At 36.8% G+C, this 12,108-nt stretch overlaps 1 protein-coding gene across 22 annotated transcripts in view; it reads left to right on the forward strand.

Annotated features, from left to right (window-relative positions):
• Positions 1–12,108, forward strand: part of KDM6A (lysine demethylase 6A) — a 181,268-nt gene that overhangs the window by 65,035 nt on the left and 104,125 nt on the right. For all 22 annotated transcript variants that reach the window (XM_027963010.3, XM_027963012.3, XM_027963011.3 and 19 more), the window contains exon 4: positions 6,700–6,749. In XM_027963010.3, the coding sequence (XP_027818811.1) occupies positions 6,700–6,749 (50 nt within the window). The remainder of the gene's footprint in view (positions 1–6,699; positions 6,750–12,108) is intronic.

Below are 12,108 nucleotides of genomic sequence, written 5' to 3' on the forward strand. Positions count from 1 at the left end.
AAGAAGTAGTGAATTTGAGATTTCACTACATGTATTAATTTGACTTGGAAACCTCAGTAAAGATGCTGATAAGGGAGTAAAAGGATTGCAGATTTGTTTCTTTGCTTTTCCAGCTTCCTGTTTGCTTGTCTAATCTTAGGGACAAAGGTCTGTTGTGTGATGCTATCTAAACGGTTTTTCAAATGTTAATGTGTATTAATGCTACATATAGGAGAAGATGTGTTTAAGGCAGTCATGATTTGAGAAGGCAGAAAGGTGCTAGAGAGCTCGGTGCATCAGTCACTTATAAACAGTGAAATAGTATAAACTTTCTAGGGTCTCTTTTATCCTAGGGTATAAATACAGCTTTTTAGTTCAGCTTCAGATATAATAAATAAATCAAAGATCTGTTGACTTAATAATCTCAGGCAATCACAGCTTATTTAGGCCTAAAGATGACAGTCAGTTCAACTGAGAGGTTTGTTTGTACTTCTTTCCATACCCATAGACTCACCCACGAGCAGCTAACCTGCTGCCTATAGTGTTACACATTAGCTTAGGGATGAAAAGAGAAACGCTGAGTTCTGCCCACAATTAGTGCATAGTCTAATATGAGTATAGATTGAATTTTAGATCTTCTTGCATTTCTTTTGCATCTTACTCTGAAGAAGACTCTTGTTTTTTCAGGCAAAGCCTTCACTCTTAACCTACGTTGTTGTTTCTTTTCATTCCTGTACTGTGTGAATTTTGTCATCAGGTACACCCTCTTTCTCTTGTTTTGATAGTCTTAACTCAGAGCCATAATATTTCCAAGCATGAGAAAGTCTCTGTCACCTACTACATTTTTATCTTGACCCTCTTTACTCTCCAGCTCTATTTCTCTAGATCTTTTAATTCCAAATGAGTTACAATACGGCTTTGGACTTCTCTTTCTGTTGTTACATCTTTCTCTTTTACTGACAAACTTTAGGGCTGCCTGTGAACTGTAAGGAAATAGCTTGAATTAGATTCCTTGATGTCAGTCTTACAGGAAGCAGTGAGGTCAGGATTAGAACCCAAGTTTACCTAAAATGGCTTTTTTTCCTACCATATCCTGTCGGCCTTTCTGGTGACCTTCGTTTGATAATCTTGACCATCTTCTAAGTTTAACACAAGAAGTACACTTTTTTCTTTTTTAACATTTACACAATATGTTCATTGTTTACAGAAAAGCATTAGAATACATATAACCATAAAAAGTAAACAGCTTGAGAGCAGGAACCATGTGTTTTGTTACATGTATTTCACTGCATCTAGCTTGGTGCAAGCTACCTAAGAATAGTTAAGAAATATTATAGGAATGCCTTAATGGCTCATTTATATTTTATCATTTAGAGGCAAATTTTTTTTTTTTTTTTTTCGGCCACACTACTATAGGCATTTTTTTTTTTTTGGCCACGCCATGTTGCATGTGGGATCTTAGTTCCTGAACCAGCAGTCGAACCTGTGCCCCCTGCAATGGAAGCATGGAGTCCTCAGCATTGGGTTGCCAGAGAACTGCCAAGGCAAACTTTTTTAAAAAAGAAATTTAAAATTTTATTTATTTATTTTGGCTGCACTGGGTCGTCGTTGCTGCGCACAGGCTTTCTCTACTTGCAGTGCACAGGCTTCTCATTGTGGTGGCTACTCTTGTTGTGGAGCATAGGCTCAATAGTTGTGAGGCGCAGGCCTAGTTGCTCTGCAGCATGTGGAATCCTCCTGGACCAGGGATAAAACCCCTGTCCTTTGCGTTGGCAGCTGGACTCCCAACCACTGGACCACCAGGGAAGTCCTAAAAAACATTTTTGATGTAAATCTTTAGAGGTTTCAGTATTTAAAGTTGAACTAAATGCTGCAACTTTAGCATAGTGTATCAGGTTAATCTCTGTCTTAAAAACATGCTTTGTAATTTACATTTCAGTTCCCTGCATAGTATTCTATCATATAGGTAGAATAGTTCCCTACTGAACACGTAGACTATATACTCATTGTGTTGTCTGTCCTTGTAACTAACTTTTTGCACAGATCTGTGTTTGCATTCTTAGAAGGATAGCTTGAAGTGGTAAATTTTACTGAGTGAAAGCATGTATATATATACACACACAGACACACACACAGAGTTTTGATGGATAGTGCTAAATTATGCTACAAAAATTTTTGCCAATTTATACTTATAGTACCAGTAGAATAATAAAACTGCTTATTTTCTTGAATTCTTGCCACTGTTGAGTATTTTTCTTAACACTACAGAGTATTACTGTTACTGTTTAATTTCATCATTTTCATACATAAAAATGGTATAGCAATTTTGAAGTTAAAGGACAGATGAGTGTGTGTAGCACTTCTCCCAACTGTGTAGGTGATTCTTTTATCCTTGACAATTTCCTTGTTTGATTCCACTCTTCCTTCTGTTTTTATGAAGTAAAGGACAAAATAAAAGAGAGTGAGAAAGATTACAGAACCGTTAAGTTGTAGAAGTTAAATTTAACTTCTCATTTGTGTTTATTTTTTTCTTTTTGTTTTCTTTTGCATTTACTTTTTAAAGACCCGGTTCCTTTGTTAAATTTTGCCAGTTTTCTATAATAATTTAAGTTCATTATATTTTTCCCCTTTTAAATAATCTACAGAGACTAAATATGGACTTATTTAAAAATAAAATTCAAAATTATTTTTAAAAAGTAATTTTAAGTCTATAAATGAACTTGATTTCGAGGATTAAAAAGATCTGAGCTTTGGAAATTGGTTGATAGAGAGTTGAAATTAATATGTTTGAGGACACCATTCTTGGTTAAGTGGCAGAAGAAAATGGCAGTCTTGCCTATAGTACTGTTAACATTTCCTAGTGTTATGAACGAGGATTTCTTAAGCCAATAAATAACTTAGAATCACAAAGTGAAGATTAGGTGGTTTAGGGAAGGAAAAGCTGTCAGTCAGTCGCTCAGTTGTGTCTGACTATTTGTGACCCCATAAATCACAGCATGCCAGGCCTCCCTGTCAATCACCAACTCCCAGAGTTCACTCAGACTCACGTCCATCGAGTCAGTGATGCCATCCAGCCATCTCATTCTCTGTCGTCCCCTTCTCCTCCTGCCCCCAATCCCTCCCAGCATCAGAGTTTTTTCCAATGAGTCAACTCTTCGCATGAGGTGGCCAAAGTACTGGAGCTTCAGCTTTAGCATCATTCTTTCCAAAGAACACCCAGGACTGATCTCCTTCAGAATGGACTGGTTGGATCTCCTTGCAATATAAGGATGTTCAAATAAATAATTTCCCTCATTTTCTATTAAACAGTTCAGGAAAATCTAGTTATAGTGTAGTAGGAATTTATTTTCATGATAGGTAGCTGACTTAAAGATTAGAAATAAGGATTGTGCTTTGGTTAAAAGAATTGCGCTAGAGAGACTCTGGTGATGGGTGCTTGTAAAGTTTTAATGATTTGTTTGGATTAGGAAATGTGTTTAATATGTTACAGTCTTTTCTTAAAATAGGATCCTAGGCCTACTGGAGCGCTGTATAATTGTTGAGGGGGCTTCCCAGGTAGCACTAGTGGTAAAGAATCCACCTGCCAAGATCCTCTGGAGTAGGAAATGACAACCCACTTCAGTATTCTTGCCTGGAAAATTGTGTGGACAGAGTAGCCTGGGGGCTACAGTCTATGGGGTCACATAGAGTCGGACATGACCAAGAGACTGAACATAGTGCTTATACACACCCACACCCACACCCACACACCCTAATGGTTGAAAACTGTGTAAGTGAATGGAAAGATAACAAATGTTCATTGAAGAAGTGTCTTCCTTATAAATCTGTACTTGCAGTTTGGAGCATTTACGTTTGTTACTTTGAACTTGAGGGCTTGTATTTATTTTTCAGTTCATCATCTCCCAATTGGTAATCACAGGGGCTTCTTACACTTCACTTTTAGTTACTTTGGAGGACATCGTACTGTTTTTGTAAGGGCTCTTCAAATTCTAAAAAATGGGTATTTTATGAAATCATGTAATATATATTGTTACTCAGATTATTGGAAACATATCCTCCAAGTTTGTTGAAATTCCTATTAAAGGGGCAGTCCAGGTTTGGTATGGTGACTGCACAAAATTGTCAGGGACCTTGACTTCTCCTGGTTAGAATGTTTTTAGGCAAAAATATTGAAGACTTGATTCTAGCTTAAACAGTAGGGAGATTCATTCCCTCACATGTGAAGCTGAAAGTTCATAGGCAAGTTGTGCACTGGACATGGTTCAAAGTCTAGAAGCATCCAGGTACTTTCCATCTTACTGCTATCCTCTATGGGCTTCACCTTAAGACCAGTTTCCCTTGTGGTGGCAGTTGGTGACACATGCTTCCTTGTTCACATCTAGTAGAGAAAACACCTTTTCCATAATTGTCCTCTATGAAACCAATCAAACCTTGTTTGACTCCTCTGTCTAGCCTGATAAGTTGGTTTGCTTTTCTTTTTAGAAAACAGTTAATCATTGATCTTTATGAGCTACCTACACTCCTGTAGGAAGAACTAGAAAACAGAAGATGGCTTGAAATCAACTCTTCCTCAAAGCTGGAAAAATTACAGTCTAAATGTCTTTTCAGTGGTTGGTTGGTATCATCTTTGTGCAAAAAAGATGAACATTATTCAAATAAGTTATTTGTTCAAATATGTGATGATGATTTGTGGTGATGCTTCTGTAATTGGTACATACTCAGAAAGTTCTCTATATGGTATTCATTTTGGCAGCTTATTGATAAACAGTATGAAAACATTATACTTGGGATTTTAGATAATATTAATTTCTACCCACCCCATTTTTATCAGTAAAGAATTTTATTACACTTGTTGGAAATCTTACTTACTTTGTGGTGACCTAAGAGGGATGTGGGCGACAGGTAGGAGGGAGGCCCAAGACGGTAGGGAGTGATATATGTATACTTACAGCTGGTTCATATTGTTACATAGCAGAAACTATTGTAAAGCAATTATCCTTCAATTAAAAAAAAAACAACAACAACAAGAAAAGGCAGGGAGTTCAGGTCTTTTGAGCATGAACTGCCCTGTTCTTACTTGGCCCTGCAATAAACCATTCTCTGTTCCAAACTCCTCTCCCCGCCTGCCCCCCAACCCCACACCCGCGCCCCGCCCCCCCGCCATATACACACACAAAATTATTGCACTTGTTGAAAATTTTATTTGAAAATGTTAATTCTTTTTGAAGATTGAGGTATAATTAATATATAACTGAGTTTCAGGTGTATAAACATGATGATTTGGTATTTGCATATGCTGTGGAATGATCATAGGAAGTCTTGTTAACATTTGTCACCGTATACAGTGACAATTTTCTCCCCTTGTGATGAAAGCTTTTAAGATTCACTCAGAGTAGCTACAAATATGCAATATAGTATTATTAATTATAGTCATCTTGCTGTACATCACATCCCCATGACTTACTGCTCATGAGTTTTTTATAAAAAGGTCTCTCTCTCAGTTCTAATGTGCATGTATAACTTTACCTCCTCCTCACTGGTCTTCCCTGGTGGCTCAGCTGGTAAAAAAGTCTGCCTGCAATGCGGGAGACCTGAGTTTGATTCCTGGGGTTGAGAAGGTCCCCTGGAGAAGGGAATGGCTACCCACTCCAGTATTCTATCCTGTAGAATCCCATAGCATGGGGTCACAGAGTCCGACACAACTGAGCAACTTTCACTTCACACTGAGTTTTTGGATTGATAAGAGCTGCAGTTGACCATTCAACAGCATGGGTTTGAGTTGTGCAAGTCCACTTACATGAGAGGTTTTTTCAGTACATATATGCACTACTGTGTTTATGACTTGTGGATGTGGAGTCTGCACATGCAAGGCCGACTATGGGATTTGATCACAGTGGATTTTGGTATCTTTGGTGGTCCTGGGACTAATTCACTGCAGCTACCAAAGGACAACTGTACTGTAATTGTTTCCAGAGCCTGTTACACCTTGAGATGGATTTAGGGGTATGAGATGCCCTATTTTGGAATTGAGTTGGAGTTTAGAGTAAGGTAATTGTGGACTGGATTTTTTGTTGATAATATGAAAGGGAACAGCACAAAAGGAATACAGTCGACCCTTGAACACAGGGGTTTGAACTTCACAGGTCCACTTAACACTTGAAAATTTTTCAGTAGTAAATACTACAGGTACTACATGATCTGTGGTTGGTTAAATTGAAGGATGCAGAGCTGCAAATACAGAGGGTCGACTATAAGTTATACGAAGCTTTTCTCCTGTGCAGAGGTCAGTGCCCCTTATCCTCTGTGTTGTTCAGTAGTCAACTGTAGTTCCTTTGCTCTTTGAGGTGGTTGAGCTCTTAAGTCACTTTTGGAAGTGAGATCACTTGTTCGAACAAATGACTCATCACATTCTAGAATATTAATCCATTTATCAGATTTAGTCTCTGAGGAAGGTCGGGTTGATTCAAGAGGTTGCTTGGATTCTGTTCAAGAAACGTGACCATGGTTTTACTTCCTTGAACTCCTATATATTTGACATTTGTTACCTTGTCTGACTATGAGTAGCGATGCCCCCGAGTTCTAAATTGTTTGCTTTTAAATATCAATGTCTGCTCAGAGGTGGCTATGGTGGGAGTTTTGTTTTAATGTTTCTTGAAACTTGTATTAATTGATTTTGAAATGGGACAGAATTGTGACTCATGCTTATTTTCTCTCTTTCAGCATTATCTGCATACCAGAGGTACTACAGTTTACAATCTGACTACTGGAAGGTTAGTGCACATTTGCATGCCCCTGCCCTTCTCTTTGCTCCCGTTCTCTTCTCTGGCAGATCACTGCTGGTTATACTCAAAACAAATTGTGCTCTTGCTTTTTTGTTTTGTTAATTGAAACTATTCTAGGGAAGAGGGATTGGAAAAAGAAATGAGTGTTTTTGATTTGCTCTTACATGATTCAGTTCAGTTGCTCAGTCGTGTCCAACTCTGCGACCCCATGGACTGCAGCACGCCAGGCTTTCCTGTCCTTCACCAACTCCTGGAGCTTGCTCAAACTCATGTCCATCGAGTCAGTGATGCCATCCAACCATCTCATCCTCTGTCGTCCCCTTCTCCTCCCACTTTCAATCTTTCCCAGCATCAGGGTCTTTTCCAGGGAGTTAGTTCTTCTCATCAGGTGGCCAAAGTATTGGAGCTTCAGCTTCAGCATGAGTCCTTCCAGTGAACATTCAGAACTGATTGCCTTTAGGATGGGCTGGTTGGATCTCCTTGCAGTCCAAGGGACTCTCAGGAGTCTTCTCCAGCACCACAGTTCAATAGCATCCATTCTTCAGTGCTCAGCTTTCTTTATAGTCCAACTCTCACATCCATACATGACTACTGGAAAAACCATAGCTTTGAGTAGACAGATCTTTGACTGCAAATAGTGTCTCTGCTTTTTAATATGCTGTCTAGGTTAGTCATAGCTTTTCTTCCAGGGAGCAAGTGTCTTTTAATTTCATGGCTGCAGTCACCATCTGCAGTGATTTTGATTACCTTGTATTGAAAGAATTAGTTTATTCTGAATTAATTTATTGGCCAAAGATGATCCAAAGTGTGGAAGTTAAAGCCAGCAAAACCAAATGGCAACAAATGATTCTTCGGTTTTCTTAAGTTAGTACTTAGGTAGAAAAGAAGTTTGAAGATGGGTGTATTAGGTTGAAAAGGGAAGGCAAAATGAAAATCTTTATTGCTATAGTCTGTCTGTAATTGGAGCTCTGAGAACAACTGAAGCTAACCATTTAAAAAAAACTTTATTTATTTTAATTGGAGGCTAATTACTTTACACTATTGTGGTGGGTTTTGCCATACATTAACATGAATCAGCCACGGGTGTACATGGGTCCCCCGTCCCGGACCCCTGATACCTAAATGAAGAACTGCACACAGCAATGAAATAATAAATTTTCTTAGTTTAAGCAGTGCCTGGACAGATGAATCTTTCATATCATATTTACTTTTAAGTATAAGCTTACTGATCAGTGGGGTTTCTTCATCTTAATTGCCATTTCAGATTTTTAAGGTGGATGTTTTTTTAATGTTGCCTAATTTATCTTTGTTTTTGATGTGTAGAGGTTTTAACAGTATATTTTAATAATTTAAAAAAAACATATTGATGATATCTTTTCTAGTCTTTTTAAAGCTTATTAAAGTATAATTAAATACTGCAAAATTCACCTGCTTTAATTTTGCGATTCAGTGACTTTTAGTAAATTTCCAGAGTTGTACAGCCATAACCAAAGTTATTTTAGGACTTGTCCATCTCACCATAATGAAACCTCATGCCCAATCCCTGGCAAACACTAATCTACTTTCTCTTTGTATGTATTTGTATTTTCTGGGTATTTTCATATGAATGGAATCATAATATGCAGTCTTTTGTAACTGACTTCTTTTACTAAGCATATATTTTTAAGATTGATCCTTGTGTAGCATGTATTAATATTTCATTCCTTTTTATTATCTATTAATACTCCATTGTGTGACTATACCACATATTTTTTATTCATCAGTTTAGCATTTTAGTTGTCTCCATTTTTTGACTGTTGTGAATACTGCCCCTGTGAATATCTGTATACGAATTTTTGTGTGGACATATAGTTTCAGTTCTCTTTGGTAAATAATCAGGAATAGAATTGCCATGTTATAAATAAATCTATGTTTAATATTTTGAGAAACTGCCAGAATTGTTTTCTAGAGTAGCTGTAACATTTAACATTATCACTGACAATGTTTGAGGGTTTTGGTTTCTCCATATCCTCATCAACACTAGAAACTGTCCAGCTTTTGAGTGTAGCCCTTGTAGTGGATATGGAATAGTATCTTCTTACAGTTTTTATTTACATTTTCCTAATGACTGATGTTGAGCATTGCTTAACGACCACATTAGCTGTTTGTATATATTGTTTGATGAAATGCCTATTTAAACCCTTTGCTGAAGTTTACATTTTTTTAAATTAGTGTGTTGTAAGAATTGTGATGATATCCAATTCTTCAACTGTTTCTTTCATTGCTTGTGTTTTTGGTTTTGTAGCTAAGACACCTTTGCCTGATCTCATGTCATGGTGATTTCTTCCATTGTTTATTCAGTCAGTTTCTTTAGTACAGATAGTACTGCAATAAATAGTACAAGTTTCTTTTTGTCTTTTTGTTGTGGTTCTTTGATATAAGTGGGATTGCTGTGAACTTAGTGAGTGGTACACACTGTGTGAGCCACTCATTTCGGGTCTCTTATTTTTCCTTGGTCTTAACTAAGAAAATCTATGTCAGACTTTTTGTGAAATCTGATGAATGAGAAATCATGTCTCTAGTCGTTTTAACTTGCGTTTTCTTAATTGAATTTTTAATTGAAGTTTAAAGACCAGTCGTATTTTCTGTAAAATATTTGTTCATCTCTCTTCCCAGTTTTTCAGTTGGACTATTGTTTTCTTTCTGTTTTATATAGCTATATTTTATGTATGATGCATATTTATCCTTTATCTGTGATAAAAGTTGCAGTTTTCCTCTTGTTTTAATTTGCTTTTGTATTTGTTTTTGCCCATGCAGAAGTTATTTCTATCTAGTCAAATTTTTCAGTATTTCCTAAATTGCATCCGCATCTTGAATCATAAGATGGTTTTTTCTTACTTCCAGATGTTAGATCACCTACATTTTCTTTTAGTACTTGAATGGTTTTAGGTTTTTAATTGAAGTCTTGATCCATTTGGGATTTATCCCTAATTTGTAGTGTGAGGAACATCTAAGTTTATTCTTTTCCTATGTTTAATTATCTCAATACAATATATTGTTTTAAAAAATTCATCTTTTCCCTACTAATTTGAGATGTTTCCTTAGTTGTATGGTAAATTTTCATATGCAGATTTGTCTGTTTATAGTTTCTCTGGTCTATTTCATTAGTCTGTGCATGAATTAATACTATACTATTTTACTTATAGAGGTTTTGCAGTATGTTTATACTGTGCTTAGTTGCTCAGTTGTGTCCGACTTTTTGCAACCCAATGGACTGTAGCCCACCAGGCTCCCCTGTCTGTGGGGAAAGAATACTGGAGTGAGTTGCCATGTCCTCCTCCACGGGATCTTCCCAACCCAGGAATTGAATCCAGGTCTCCCACATTACAGGCAGATTCTTTACCGTCTGAGCCACCAGGGAAGCCCATGTTTATACTACATATACAGTACGTATATGGTACTGCTACAGCATCCTTTCCCCATTGTTGTTTTTAGGGTTTCCCTGACCTTTCTTTGTTGCTTGTTTTTCCATATAAACTAATTAACTCCACAAAAATAGCTGATTTTTTCTTTCCAGCTCTTTTGAGGTGTAATTTACATTACTTTAAATGTTCGAAGTATGATTACTTTAAGTTCTTTTTTTTCTTTTTAGTAGATAACAATCTAAGAATGGAAATGAACATCCTTACTCTAATAAATTTTTGGTTGAAAGTCAGCATTTTTCTTTTGTATGAAAATACTTTTCCAGTATCCTTTGAGGTAATTTAATGTTTTTTCTCCTTAAATCAGTTTTGCATTTCTGAAGTAAATTCAAATTAGCAGTAAGTTTTTATTGCTGTTAGTTATATGTGGATTGGGATTGCTAATATGTAACATCTTTGCATCTTTATTCATAATTGAAATTGGTCTATATTTTTTCTTTCTTGAGTTGTCTTTATCTAATGCCTAGGAGCTGGTTCTACATTCCAAGGACCTGGTCAGAGGAAGAGAAAGCAGAGTGCAACAGCCCTTTCTTTGAAGGGAATCATGAAATTATACACATCCCTTCATACACATCTCACTTATGAGAATGTAGTAATTTGAAAACTTTCAGCTGCAAGAGAGGCTGAGAAATGTCTTATTTTGTCTGATCATGATAATAGGACTGCAAACAATGTTGGTGCAAAATAGACTATATTAATAATAGAAATTAATTCCTATTGTTGGTAAATAAGGGAATTATGTCTGTATGCTGTGAAAACCTTGTTTCACTTAAAATTTTTCCCTGGATAATGGGGAGTGTAAGTATAAACTTAAGTAGGAAAGAGAAAAACTCTCCACTTGACTGCTGCACTCATAGCAGGAGTTCTGTAGCCTAGATTTTAAGAAAATTAAACACAAGAATCTTTATCCAGGGCTCTTCCTCAGAAAGGCACATCCGTAGGTCTTTTCATCATTTCAGCACCTGCCAGCTCTGCTCTCATTCAATGATTGCCAGCATTGCAACTTCATTGTTCATTTTTAATATCGACCATGGCAGCCTATCACCATGCTGAGCTTCTTGCTTGCGTGGTTCAGGCTGTCTCCAGGTTCTGTTTACTACTCCTGAAATCCTCTGCTTATGTTGCATGGGATTTGAGTAGTCTTGTCCACAACTCTCTTTTGCTTTTGAATCTTCTTATCTTTCACGTGTAATTTTTTTTTTTTTTCAGCATGTGAGACTTACTGAGAATTTTATGTATCATATTCTATCCATTGAGCAATTACCATGTACTAGATATGTTTTGTTGTTGGTGATAGATACATTGCCTCCCTTACTTCTCACAAGTATCCCAAGTGTCAGGTTGTTATTTGGAGTATTTTACATGTATGATCTTAATTCCTCAAAATAACCCTATGAAATTATGACTCAGTTAACTTGTTTTGTGAGTCAGTAGTGACAAGCCAAGCGGCTAGAGTGATGTGACAAGTGGCTAGAGTGATGGCCGCTCTAGCCTGATTTCATGATCACTATACAATACTATGCCTAGATTTTGGAAGCAGAGTTTTTTGTTTTTGTTTTTTTGGGTGGGGGGGGGCGGGGGCGGGGAGTATAGTTGATTTACAATGTTGTATTAGTTTCATGGAAGCAGAACTTCTGCGCTGTTGCTGTAACTTTGGACCTGATTGATGTAATGAACTTTAACAACCTCTTTTGCTGTATATTATTGTAACTAGGAACGGTGGTGTCCAAAAGGTAGTTTGGACTGTATTAAGGAAATGATTCTGTATAAATTGATTGAGCAAAGTATTAAATTCTTTTATGAAAATGTGTAACAAGTTATTTAAGGCTGTAAGATACTGATTTATTCAGCAGTACACCTTTCCCTAATAACTTCTATATGCTTGT

Source organism: Ovis aries, chromosome X (assembly GCF_016772045.2).
Source record: "Ovis aries strain OAR_USU_Benz2616 breed Rambouillet chromosome X, ARS-UI_Ramb_v3.0, whole genome shotgun sequence".
In the NCBI taxonomy this organism is placed as follows: Eukaryota; Metazoa; Chordata; class Mammalia; order Artiodactyla; family Bovidae; genus Ovis; species Ovis aries.